We start from the raw sequence: 14,662 nt of genomic DNA, 5'->3' as shown, positions 1-14,662 counted from the left end.
CAACCTTAACCCGATATGCAGGCTAATTCACTATTTATTTTGACGGCCTCCGTGGCACAGTGGAATGCGCGGTGGACATGACGGAGGTCCTGGGTTCGATTGAGGTTTTCTTAATTGGTCCAGGTCTGGCTGGTGGGAGGCTTCTACCTTGACTAGTTACCACCCTACCGACAAAGACGTACCGCCAAGCGATTTAGCGTTCGGGTACGATGCCGTGTAGAAACCGAAAGGAGTGTGATATCCTCCTCCTGACAAGTTAGCCCGCTTCCATCTTAGATTGTCATGGGCTAACTTAAAAATATCTTTGACGTATGCTACGTGACATACGAAATTGAGACTCTGTGTAACAAAGTCATCCGGTGCTTACTGGTGGACATTATACAGCAAGTAGATGACATATTAGAGATGACAGATAGATTATAAATTGATTTTATGTTTATTTTATGAGGTTGAATACCAAAATACTGAATAGACTAGATGATGTCGCAATAACATATAGATAGCAGATAGATAGATAGATAGATAGATAGATAGTAGTAAGGTACTCGTATGGTGATGGTGGTAGTCAATAGTCATATCGGTTGGGGACACGCAGGCTATTGCCCTCGACAGGCTTTCACACTGTACTACACACGCTTGCAAAAAAAATATACACCCTAATTTTATATATTTTTTTGTTTAAATAAAAATAAATACATTTAGTAAAATAATGAAAAAAATGTGAATAACTCAACTCAACATTATACAATAGAATAAATAAATATTCCAACTTTCTTGAAAATACTCGTGCATTTACGATTACAATTAAAAACCGACTGGAGTACGACTGTACGAGTATTCCAAATACATTGACGGCCTCCGTGGTGCAGTGGTATGCGCGGTGATATACAAGACGGAGGTCCTGGGTTCGATCCCCGGCTGGGCAATTTGAGGTTTTCTTAATTGATCCAGTTCTGGCTGGTGGGAGGCTTCAGCCGTGGGTAGTTACCACCCTACCGGCAAAGATGTACCGCCAAGCGATTTAGCACTCCGGTACGAAAGCCATCGTACCAAACGTAGAATCCGAAAGGGGTGTATATTTTCATCCTCCTCCTAACAAGTTAGCCGCTTCCATCTTAGATTACATCATCACTTACCATCAGGTGAGATATTATTGTTCTTTACAACATTCAACTAAATGATTAGTGTGCAAATATTGTACATGGTGAAAAAGAAAAAATACAAACAGTGAAATTATATATATATATATATATATATATATATATATATATATATATATATATATATTATTCTCATATACCTACTTACTACGTTGAGGATCTACGTAGTTTTATAAAAAAAATTGTGAATGATCTAGATTTACGACACGACAAGAATTTAAATTTTTTATGATATTATTTTTAGGTTAGCTTTCAAACGATTGATGTCTAAAACTACGCGCATTCCTTACTTTATTATAAACATGGACTTACATTTACGAGTCGCTAGATGCTGTTTGTTCATTCACTACTATGAAATCTGAACGTGTAAATCTATTCCAGACTAGATATAAAGATTTGATTGCAATTTGCAACATAAATTGAAAATTTTAAAATTTTTTTGTTAAAAATATTTCATTTCTCTGTTTTTTGTGTGTCCTAGTATAGTAAACGAAAGCGCCACAGTGCGGGCAAATTCGTTATTTTCATTTTAACACAAAGTTACTGAACTGATTTTCATGACAATTAAATGGGACCAATCTGGAAGTATAATCTTTCAAACAAAAGAAGAATTTTCAAAATTTGTTAAGAAATGACGACGTTATAAGGTAACAAAGTTAAAAAAAAATCATATGCGTCTAATTGAAAAGCTCCTCCTTTTTTTAAGTTCGTTAAAAATAGGTTGGTCTGGGAAAACAAATAAGAGCAAACTTGGGAAGTAAACGCTTGGCATAAGGCTGCTTTTCCGTCAAAGATGCGCCGATATAGTGTCCGAAATTTAGCCTAGACCTTAGACCATTAATGGTCTAAGGCCTAGACTACGAAACGTGATCGTTATCACTACTGTTAAACTAGCAACTAACACACCACAAGCGAGTGGTACAGCTTAGTTATTAGTAACTTTCACCACCCGCGTAGTATACTTAACTATACCTAACTTACAATCTAAACTGCCATTAAATCTCTTATCCTTAACGCGTATTTCTATACGTACAAAAGATATATAGATTCGTTAAATAGACATTTAGCAACGCTTAGCAAAGCTAAGCTTTGAGAAAAATAGGAAGAAAAAATCGCACGCTTTCCAAAATGCACAGCTTAGCACAATCCTGCAAAAAGCACCATTTTTTCAGACTTGTTCAAATGGTTTCTGGTATCTAAGATATAGGTTCGTGACTATAATTTATTTTACGCAAACATTTTAATCACATCCGCGCATTCTGGCGCGTGTTTATGTAATTAAACTTTATCTTGTAAGCAGTGCTCTGACGCGGATATCTTTACGTTCATTTCGTAGTTTGAACTCCGGGTTGAACTGGTTGATCAGTTTGAATCATCTTTTCAATATTCTATCAATTATTCATAATTATGATTACGAATGAGCAGTATTTTGACGACAAACTCTACGTCAATGGAACGGTTAATAAGTCAACTTGTGTTTACGTTTAAGCAGCATTTTTTTATCACTTACAATCCGAGTAAACATGTCGTCTGATGCTAAATGGTAATTTGCAGCGCCAGATTAAAATGTTAGTGCGTTTCTGGCCTTTGGGAAATTTGTTATTTCGCCCCATAAATTACCTCATAGTGTAGCAGGAATTGGATCCAACCATTTAGTTATATAAATAATGATTATCTTGTTGAATGTAGAATAAAAATTGTTGTCATTTTTATCCTGCTTTCCTATAACTCGAAAGTTTATAATGTCCTTCCGGTCTTTGATTCCTGCCATTTAATAAAATAATAATTTATATATTAATTAGAAACCTGATTTACTAGAAGTTGTAGCTAAAATATTTTTATACTCTGATACTTTCTGCCATAAAAGGCGTATGAATATTGCAAAAATCACTCATAATATAAACAGGCATTGTCTAGGCCAACAACGCACTTCAAGTTAGACTTCATCGTTTTTGTACTACATCATAGTTGTAATCAAACACAAACCTAATGCCTAGTTCGGACTACTTATGTATTTTAGTCGAATACGAACGATTAGAAGAAGAAGAAGAAGAAGAAGAAGAAGAAGAAATATACTTTATTGTACATTAAAAACAAAAATAATCAATAACTTATAATAACACTTAGAAACTAATGTACAAATGGCGGTCTTATCGCTAAAGAGCGATCTCTTCCAGACAACCACTGTGGAAGAGAAAAAAAAAACATAAGCACCGATTCGGTTATACGGTAATCGGGATTATTGGGCGGTAAATCCAAAAATTGTTCGTACTCGACTAAAATACTAAAGTAGTCCGAACTAGGCTTAAGAGTATTAATTTTTAGAGTTACCTTTAGTTACCACTAGCAGACGCGTCGCTGTTTAATCCGCATAGTTCCTGTTCCCTTGGGGATACGGGAATAAAATATAGCCTATGACACTCACAAATAATGTGGCTTTGTATTGGTGAAATAATTTTCTAAATAAATGAACAAACAAGTTAGCCCGCTTCCATCTTGGATTGCATCATCGCTTACCATCAGGTGAGATTGCAATCAAGGACTTGTAAAGTATAAAAAAGTGTGCCATATTTTTGGCCCGCATTGTACAAAGTCCTTCCAATATGCAAAACGTGCTAAGCGGTCTCACTTCGCTGTAACGGTAAACAAATAGGTTGTGTTTATGCTCAGCCATGTACCGGTTGGGCCGTATACTTTGCTTAATGGAAAATCTCGATTATAATACTTTTAAAAACTTTACGATTCCGTTCCACTGTACTGTATCGGTTTTATTATTTTTTTGCAATAAAGTGTAAAATACCTGGGCTATAAATTTTGACCGACTTGAAAAAAAGTGGCTTTCGATCCAATTTTTAATGTGTAGTGGGTATGCTTGTAGGACCGCGATTTTCGTGCTTTCTTTTTGTAATTTTTTTTCAAAAATGTTTGCCATAACTTTTACATACAACCAATATCCCCATTCTTCTTCAATTTATGTGTGTAAAGAGATTAAAATTTATGAGTTTGTACATGTTTGCGAGGTTGTAATCTCATGTGCATGTCAAGAGCCGTGATAGCCCAGATGATATGACCTCTGCCTCCGATTCCGGAAAGTGTAGGTTCGAATTCGTTCCGGGGCATGCACCTCTAACTTTTCAGTTATATGCATTTTAAGAAATTAAATATCACATGTCTCAAACGGTGAAGGAAACCTGCATACCAGAGAATTTTCTTAATTCTCTGCGTGGGTGAAGTCTGCCAATCCGCATTGGGCCAGCGTGGAGGACTATTGGCCTAACCCCTCTCATTCTGAGAGGAGGATCGAGCTCAGCAGTGAGCCGTATATGGGTTGACCTTACTACTTAGGGGTAATTTCTGCATCTACTGAACCGATTTTGAAAATTATTTTACCACGTTAATTAAGCCACGTTATTTTAAGTGACATTTAAATGCGTTATACAAACATCGCGCCACGATACCTACATATGTTTTCTGTTTGTGTTTGTGTTGTTTAAAAATTTCTTGAATTACATTTTAAGTAGGTATTTTATATCTATCTCGCGATTTTCACACCACTTTTCAACCCCTTCTATTTGTATTTTCACGACACAAAGTAGTTTATGTTCTTCTACAAGGTCCAATTTATAGCCATACAAGTTAACATATAGGTACCTACAGGCAAAACTTCTTTCAAATTTATAATATTAGTATTATACCTATGGAAGCATGAACTGAACTCCGGTGTGACGTCACACAGATAAGAGACTGAATGGAGCTATCTGCCGACCTTAAAGGATGACGTATCCAAGTTTACCCGACTCTAAGGATTCCGTACTATTAGTCATTTGAGCAAAAATTCCATATTGTTTTGGTATTCTTAGACTCCCAGTCATGTTGACTGAGTCTGTGACACATAAAAAAGTCATCATTAACTTATTATGAATAGCCTACAGAAGGACCCATGAATTCTCATTCATAAACTAAAGGTGAATTTGGGGCTTATACCCACCACGCTGTTTTAATGTTGGTTCAATTATTTTGAGAATTGGTTTACTATTGGTCTAGTGGTTTAAATGTTTCCTAGGTCAGCTTGAGAACTGCAGTGAGTTACTACTTGACTACTACCACAGAAAACAGCTACTACTACTCGGCTGACGTCCGATGAAACTGATCGTGTGTTGGTCGCGATCGGCATGATGTCATAACCAAGTTGAGTTATTAGCACTCGTAACTAGCGGATACGGTTAAGCTTCGCTTTGCCATAAGTGCGCTTCTTCTCTACCTAGCCTATAAATATAAACTTCTACCCCCCATTTTAGCGAGGGGGGGCGGGGTTTAGAAAGTAGCCTTTGTCACTCTCCATTCTTTGAACTATCTCCACTTAAAAAATCACGTCATATCGTCGCTCCGTTTTGCCGTGAAAGACGGACAAACAAACAGACAGATCGACAGACACACACACTTTCACATATATAATATTAGTATAGATAACAGGAACTGACGACTTAACATGCTCGCCGAAGCACGAGTAATACCACAATTTGGTAAAAATCCGAACTCCGAAAAAGAGATAAGAAATACCGAAACTTCGACGGAAGAAAAGCTTTGAAGGAAATGTCCCATTCACCATACATTGATTACCCCAAACAAAAAAAGTTAGTGCGTCAAGATAAAACTTTTATCTTTCGGTTTATTTTTCTGCTTATATTAATAGTTAGCGGACTCGCTCGACTCCGTTCGCGTAAAATTCTGTTTTTTTACAAATTCCGTGGGAACTGTGATTTTATTTAAGTGCCTAGATAGCGGGGTTATTGCGTATTGAGTACCATAGCATATCACATAATACATACCCAGAAGGTAAAAATAAATCATGTGTATTTTAAAACACCCGCTATTTCCTGGATTTCTGTTTATCTTTCAAAATAATAATTGTAAATTAATTTTATTTCATTTACTTAATTAGGTCTTTTGTTTTTTATTTCACTTAGGGCAATTTTGGGCCACAATTCTTTCACAGACTCTGGGCTCAAACCACGGACATTGTGATCTGAAGCAACATAGACATAGGCACTACACCAACGAGGATACTCGTAAGACGTGATCATAGTCAAGTGCGAAGTTGTGATAACAAAAAAAATAAGGTAAAACCATCACTTCAAGGAAGTTACTTAGTAACCGATTCCCAGTGCAATAATTGCATTATTATTGTAAGTATTCTGACTACACGGTTATTATTATTATTATTATCACGCACTCTTACGTAAGTGTTAGACCTTGGGTGGACGGATTTGGTTGAAAAAATATTCTATTGAATAGAATCTCGTGAGTACCTACTACCTACCTACTTAGTCATTACACATTGTTTTAAAATAAAAAAAAAATATTAAACTTCATTATTTTATTTAAAAAAAAAGGAGAAAAACAATTTTTTATTCAAAGTTATATAATATAGTATATAATAACATCATAAATGAGTAAAGTTTTTGAATCTTTATAAAGAAAATTTTGTTTTTGAGATTTCTCAAATCTAAACTCAATTAATTAATCTTTATATGACACTAGCGGACGCTCGCGACTTTGCCCGCGTGGGATTCAGTTTTTCACAAATCCCGCGGGAACCATGGATTTTTCCGGGATGGAAAGTAGCCTATGTGTTAATCCAGAATGATATCTATTTCCATTCCTTTCAGCCAAATCGCTTCAGTAGCCGCAGCGTAAAGGAGGAACAAACATACACACACAAACTTTCGCCTTTATAATATTAGTGTAAAAATAAAATTACTTTCGCCACCATAAATATTCCTGTGCTAATCGAGCCGTCAGGAATAAGTCGGGGTGATGGCAAGAGACCTGGGGTGTGATTCTGCTAGTTATTTATATTCGTCGATGTAGTCTTCGCCTATAACAAGTATTATTAGAATTTGAACTTTATTTCTATGGGATGCTAAAAATAAAATGTCACTAACAACGAAATTGCCATGGCCAGAGCGATGTCACATCGCTGTAACTTTACAGAATGCAGAGGCTTGGGAGCGATTCCAGTATTATACACTCGTCGACGAACTTTTCGCCTATAACACGTCTTCGAATTTGATCTTTATTTTTAAAGGATGGCGAAATTAGAATGTCACTAACAACGAAGTTGCCATGGAAATGAGCGATGTCACATCGCTGTAACTTTACAGAATGGAGGGGCAGGTGGATTGATGCTGGTTCCATGGGAAATGGGGCAGGCCATAATGTGGGACGCTACATGCGTTGACACATTGGTTCCGTGTCATATCAGGGAGACAGAATCAAGACCGGGAGCCGCAGCAGAAAGCTGAAACCAGCAAGTGGCACAAGTATGCCTCTCTGACTGAGACTTATTTGTTTCTTTTTACCGTGGAGACCCAGGTGCCATGGCGTTACTACACTATTGATGAGTTCCTTAATGATAAAAGTGCTTGGAGGCCATTGGATCAGCTTCCACCTTCACACAGTAAGTAATACTATAGGAAATTATAATGATGTTATCAATTGTAAATACTTTATGATTAAAAAAAAACCAACTGTTAAGTTTCTCGCCGGCTCTTCTCAGCAAAACCTGCCTTCCGAACCGATGGTAGAACCTTTACAAATAGTAAAGTGACGTTTCAAAAGTGCTTGTAAACTGAGCCTATACTTGAAATAAATTATTTTTGAATTTTGAATTTGAGTCGCAGTGCCAAAAAATCCTTTTTTTTTATTCTTTACCAATTAACCCTTGAGTACAATCTCATCTGATGGTAAGTGATGATGCAATCTAAGATGGAAGCGGGCTAACTTGATAGGAGGAGGATGAAAATCCACACCCCTTTCGGTTTCTACACGACATCGTACCGGAACGCTAAATCGCTTGGCGGTACGTCTTTGTCGGTAGGGTGATAACAAGCCACGGCCGAAGCCTCCCACCAGCCAGACCTAGACCAAGGAAAACCTTAACGTGCCCAGCCGAGAATCCAACCCAGGACCTCCATTATGTAAATCCACCGCGCGTACTATTACATACCAATTCTCTGAAATTTATGTATATTTTACCGCGGCTAGTTACGTCGACTGGTGAAAGAAGGGTTGGTTCATTTTTTACACAAAAGCAGACAGTATTATTGCCACCATTTTATGTGGGCATTATTTGTATAGTTATTAGGATAAGTTAAAATACACCATCTTTTAAATTGCTATGTCCATATTTAATAATATAATAGTTAAGCTTTTCAGTGATTTGTAACTGTAATATAACAATGTTATATTTTAATTTTACATTTGCATTTAAAAATATTGATTTTTAGGGTTCCGTTCCACAAAAGAAAAACATGGAATCCTTGTAAGGTGACTTCGTTGTTCGTCTGTCTGTCAGTCAGTCTGTCAGGACCATTTATTTCAAGAATACGTGTACCTATCAAGTTGAAACCTATGAATACTCAGATCTCGTCGTCATCAACCCATATTCGGCTCACTGCTGAGTTCTCCTATCAGAATGAGAGCGGTTAGGCCAATAGTCCACCACGCTGGCCCAATGCGGATTGGCAGACTTCACACACTCAGAGAATGAAGGTAATTCTCTGGTATGCAGGTTTCCTCACGATGTTTTCCTTCACCGATTGAGACACGTGATATTTAATTTCTTTAATATTTACCTTGATTTGAATTTTGAAGCTGGATATTTACCAATTACGCAGATACTTCCATGCAGTGGCGTGCAAAAAGTACTGCATACCCTAAGAGTTGTCTTCTTAGTGCTTAATAAATACAGATTTTTCCAGTTTGCTTAATTTTATTACTAGTGCATACTCTGATCGACAACCTTATGCACGCCACTGCTTGCATGTAATAAGATTTTTATTCGAATAAGATACTACTAATGTTAATTTATCTACCTGTGTTAATTTTAAATAAATATTATAAAGAAATACCTAGACAATTATCAATTTTAATAATGGTTTTCCTTATGACCATAAAATCTATATGTAATTAAACCAGATTGAAATTATGATTTTTTTCCTAAAATAAAATTGTGTACCTACTAAAAAACGATTTCCGTTTAGGTACCTACCTAAATGTCTTACTAACTTTACTAATTATAAGTAGGTAGGTATACCTAATACTTCGATGTTTTTTAAGACGTTTCTAACTATTATTTAATCCAGCTATTGATTTTCACATTAAAATTTTCATGTATAAAACCTTTACATAAATCTTACTTATCTAAGTAAGTTCTAAAATAAATAATTTAGTACATATTATTTAAAAAGATAACTTATGAAATACATTTATTTGATTTCGTATAAAAGTATTAAAAAAAAATATATATTTCAAATATTTATCGATTTCATTATTTTTTTTTTAATTTCTAACACTCACCATTTGATTTACTTAAAACCGCCAAGCACACGACATAACCGACCACAAATAACCACTTCATTTCAAAAAATCCTAAAAAAATATTCACAACACAAATAAAAAACAAATCGCCGCGCGCGACCGCTTTACTTCACGGGTTGAACCCTACTGATCTTCATAATTAGTAGCGAATGCACTATCATTACAAAAGCGAAGATCATCATTCATTTTATCCATCCCCCATAAAAAACAAACGTAAGCGATCTTCTTTTTTTTCTATAGATAAAAATTACAGTTAGCTCTATGGAATGTAATTTTGAAAATGGAATGTAATCAAAGAGATGCCCGAATCGGGCGTGGTTATTAATGACCTCATGGAGGGAACTATCAATTAATAGTAGATTATAATTAAATCTTTTATATTTAGTGTATGTGGGATTGGGAATCTAATAATGATTACGAACTTTAACTACTTACATATAATATTTATACTTTCGTATATAAATATTATACAAGTGTCTTCCTCGCTAAAAATTACTAACTTATATCAGAATTTAATAAATAGTTTTCCATAATACTGAAATAGAAAAAACCATATATACAGCTTGCCTACAGCCGAAATTTTCACAGTTGATGTATTTTTGTTGTAGCTTTAACAACAAATACTAAAAAGAGAATAAAATAATTAAGGGGTTCATTTGGTTCTTAAATAAACGAGAAACGTATTTTTTTAAGTACGGAACCCTTCACGCACGGGTCCGACTTGCACTTGGCCGATTTTTGGTCATGAGATACCATGACTAATTTATATAGTTAAGTAGGTACCTTATGACATTTTCCTCATCTATTTGAAAATACGAACTTAGGTAATGATGGTATTTCCTTATCTTCTAATTCTTTCCACCAGGGTTTCTTTAAAATTCAGATGAAGTATTATTTTTTTTGTAATAATAACAAGATAAAACTTAAAAGCAAAACTTAAGGCTACCATGCATGCAAAGGCCTTATCGCTAAAGCGAATTGTCCCCAGACAATCTTTGGTGAGACGGTTTCGGATGATAAAGCCCTCGGTTCGAGTCCTGGAAAACGAACCTTCGAAACAGTGGCGTAGTTCGTCGTCATGGGGCCCTGTAACAAAGTTATTTAGGCGATAGACCCGAAAATCTCTTTACTCAGCAGTTTTGTTTTTTTTTCTCCGGGAAGCACCAAATTAAGTGAGATTGTGGATAAAATTGTACTGATTTTTGCTTGATACATTTATATACATTGATCATTGATACGGCTGATAAAGCGGTAGCAACCTACGCCCTTGCGTCCAAGATAATAGTAGCGGTTCGGAGTTGGAAAGCCATGTTCCCCCGTGATTTGGTGAGCATGTTAAGCCTTCTGTGGGCAGTGTGTCTCGATGGGCAGTGGTTTGATTGGGCAGCTTTAAAAGCCGACCAACCCGCATACCAACATCGTGGTGGGCCAAAGCTCCAAATCCCGTCTTCTATATGTAAATGGAGAGAGATCTAATTCTGCATTGAACTTTTTTTTAAAGAAAGAATACAATTTGGATTTTGCTAACTTATCCTATGTACAAATCATGCCCACGTGGCAAGAATACTGGCTGCTTTTCCGCGCTGGACAGGCTGATCCTTTGCGCAAAAAATGAGCTAGCGCTTTTGTCACCAGTCGAGGCAACTAGCCGCGGTGAAATGATTCGAAGAGATTTTTTGGCACTGCAACTCCATGGCTCAAGGGTCTCCACGGAAAAAAGCATTAAACTTGCAAAAATAATTGGCTGCTGGTGAAGTTAATTACATTAAATAAATATAACCCTATAAATTAAAAATAAAACAATGAGCCCGAGCGAACGAAACGTTTGCAAAACGAAAAGTTCCGCTCGATTGTTAGAACGAACTGGAACTTTTACGTTCATTAAAAACTTTTTGGAAGTTTTATGTCTACGGCCGCAGGCTTCGAAGGCTTGCAGAAATTTAAAAAAAATACTATAAAGCCCGCACCTAGCAACAGACTGGCCGGTCGCCTCGAAAATAAGAATAAAAGCGGGAAAATGCGAATTCTAAATATAAACGGTTACATTCCGAAGAGAACAAGAACTGTCGTAAAAAGCGCAGTAAAGTTAGGCAGCCCTTTATACGTTACGACACGACTTCGACATGACTTAAATCATCATCATCAACAGCCGATGGACGTCCACGGCTGGACATAGCATAGGCCTCTTGCATGGACTTTCAAATACAACTGTCTCGAACCGCCAGCATCCAGCGGCTCCCTGCAACCCACTTGATATGTGTCCTAGTAGGGGGTCGACCAACATTGCGCTTTCCGGTGCGGGGTCGCGGATGTCAAGGAGACGCGTGACGTTTTTTATATGGGTTTCACCGGCTTCACCACGCTGCTTGTAAAGACTCATTCTGGATCATCTTTATTCTGTGATGTAGACAGCATTTGATCTAAAGTTAGTAAAATGTCTTGTCGTTGTCGTGTCGTGACGTGTGTGTCGCCTCAAAAGCGCGGTATCTTTGAAGGCGCGACGGCGCGGTGTGCTCGAACTCCGAGATTTCACATTCGAGATAGACGATAGATATCAGTGCACCAGACGCGACTAAAATTGGATTAGTGGGCCTTTAGGGTGACTGCCCATTAGACCGGTTGCTATTTTTGCACGCCTCATAAAGTGGAGCGTTTGTGGTTATGTAGGTGACCTACACGGAACATCTAAAACGGACAACAAATAATTTCAGGTTCAAATATTTTTATTCATTTACTAGCGGACGCCCGCAACTTCGTCCACCCTTAGAACTCTTTAATCCTGCCAGTAGTATCGCTGTAAAATGGAGTAACTTCTCCCGTTTTCCCAACATTTCCTTTCATTGCTTTGCTCCTATTGATCGTAGCTTGATGAAAAGTATACTATAACCTGCCCAGGAGTATGAAGAATAATTGTACCAAGTTTCGTTAAAATCCGTCGAGTAGTTTTTGTTTATCTAATGAACATACAGACAGACAGACGAAAATTTTACTGATTGCATTTTTGCAGTATCGATCACTAATCTCCCCACTGATAGGTAGTTATTTTGGAAATATATTTCATGTACAGAATTGACCTCTCTACAAATTTATTATATGTATACCTACATAGATTATTAAGCCATCGTATACAAAAAAAAGCTTACTACTATAACATGCATTACGATTAATATACTACATTGTAAACCCCACTTAATTATTTATTTAAGTTTAACTATTATTGCCTCTACTACACTACACGTACTCCCACGAGAATAGTAAGTACGCGGGTGAAACCGCGAGGCTCTGCTAGTGTATTTATGCAGTATAGCTGACGTTGCTCGGTTACAACCGCGTGGTTTCCGTTCCCGTAAGAATACGGGGATCATATATTATAGCTTAGGTATAGCCTTACTCGATGAATGGGCTATCTATTTTAATCGGGCTAGTAGTTCCTGAGATTAGCGCGTTCAAGTAAACAAACAAATAAACTCCTCAGCTTTATAATATTAGTATAAATAGTACTACTTAGCAGTTTCGAAACGAAACGTACAAAACTGTTGATTTGATGAACACACAAATCTACAATTTGACATTGTTTTTGTTATTGTTCATTATGACGGCCTCCGTGTTATTCGTGGAGGATTTACAAGACGAAGGTCCTGGGTTCGATCCCCTGCGTTGCGCTAGAAAACCTAAATGTTTTCTTAATAGGTCCAGGTTTGGCTGGGGAGATTTCGGCCGTGGCTAGTTACCTATTTAGTTATTTAGGTTCGGCTAGTTAGTTATTTTACTTTATTCAATGAACTATTTAGTATTTGGTAGGTATAAATATCCTGAAATTCTTTTATTTAAATTCCCTTAAGCACTACCTGATTTTCAAAGTCATCCAGTTTTGAACTACCTGACTAGAATCAACTGCCTGACCCTGAGGATGATGATAATAATTGCAAAATCATTATATAGGTGTTTACGAACAGCCAAAAAAAACTATAAAAGACAAAATTAAATAGCACAATCACAAAGAAGAACATTGATAATAATAATTATTATAGGCGCACCAACCTCAACGAAAGCTGAAGAAGTTTTTCAGATATCATGGGTGCGGTGACAGTCGCCTGTATGACGTTCATAATACGTACTTTTATCGTGAATCGAGGCCAACTTTCAAGAGTGAAACTGTAAAGCTTCTAATTTATTCGCTGGGAAACTGAAAGGCTAAAGCTAGGCGCCTAGAAACTGAAAGGGGTGTGGATTTTCATAGCCCGCTTCCAGCATAGATTGCATCGTCACTCACCATCAGGTGATACTGTAATCTAACTAGCTAACTTGTAGAGAATAAAAAAAAATAGCCACGAGCATTGACACCAAAATAGATTCAAACAATTTTGAAAATCTAAAAACTGGCGGTATCTAGTGGAGGTATACCTTTATCTGAGCCACGTCTTGAATTCAAAGTAGTCTTTTTCCGCGAATCTTAATAATCTGTCCAAAAATAGAACTTATTGTATGAAAATAGCCACTTCAAACCCATTTTGAATTTAAATTAGATGCCATACTTGAAGCCTAAATAGATTCACTGTTAAAAGGCTGGTCTCAGATCCGGGAGGTATTGGGTTCGACCTTATTTAATACAGTTTTACTATTCTTGTCACTGATTTTAGCTTGGTTGCAAGCATACATCCACCTACCTATTTTTCCTACCTATTTTGTTGTTACCTACCTGTATGTATGTTTTTTTATGTATGTCCAGCGATATTTCCGTCATTTAAGGACAGATTTTGAAAATTCTTTTTTGTTTAGAAGGGTTTACTTTCAGGGTGGCTCATTTTTTTCATGTTAGGATCTGATGATCCTGGAGAAATCAAGGGGAAAAGTCTCTTTCGAAAATCGTAGAAAAGTCTGGTGCTTTTGTTAGTGTTTCCATAAAGTATTTTAAACAACTACAATTCTATGAAGGTCTGGAGTTGGTCTGATGATGGAGCCGAAACACAGATGATGGAACTCGTCAACGATTTACAGCAGTTACCTTTTGTTTGGACTTGATTAATTTGTATTGATGAGAACTTTCCACCTAGTTGAGTTGTGATTGTATTAGGGGTCTAGTGATGAAGACGAAGGACAGTTAAGGGAACTCATCGACG

The 14,662-nt window shown here is 36.7% G+C and overlaps 1 protein-coding gene across 1 annotated transcript in view; it reads right to left on the bottom strand.

Annotated features, from left to right (window-relative positions):
- Positions 1-9,682, bottom strand: part of LOC112055752 (protein draper) — a 30,132-nt gene extending 20,450 nt beyond the window's left edge. Inside the window, exon 1 of the mRNA XM_024095945.2 lies at positions 9,522-9,682. Within this exon, the coding sequence (XP_023951713.2) occupies positions 9,522-9,582 (61 nt within the window). The 5' untranslated portion in view covers positions 9,583-9,682. The remainder of the gene's footprint in view (positions 1-9,521) is intronic.
- Positions 9,683-14,662: the final 4,980 nt, after the last annotated feature.

This window comes from Bicyclus anynana, chromosome 2 (assembly GCF_947172395.1).
Source record: "Bicyclus anynana chromosome 2, ilBicAnyn1.1, whole genome shotgun sequence".
NCBI lineage: Eukaryota > Metazoa > Arthropoda > Insecta > Lepidoptera > Nymphalidae > Bicyclus > Bicyclus anynana.
Note: the sequence above shows the minus strand (reverse complement) of the source record. Positions and strands in the feature narration are given on the sequence as shown.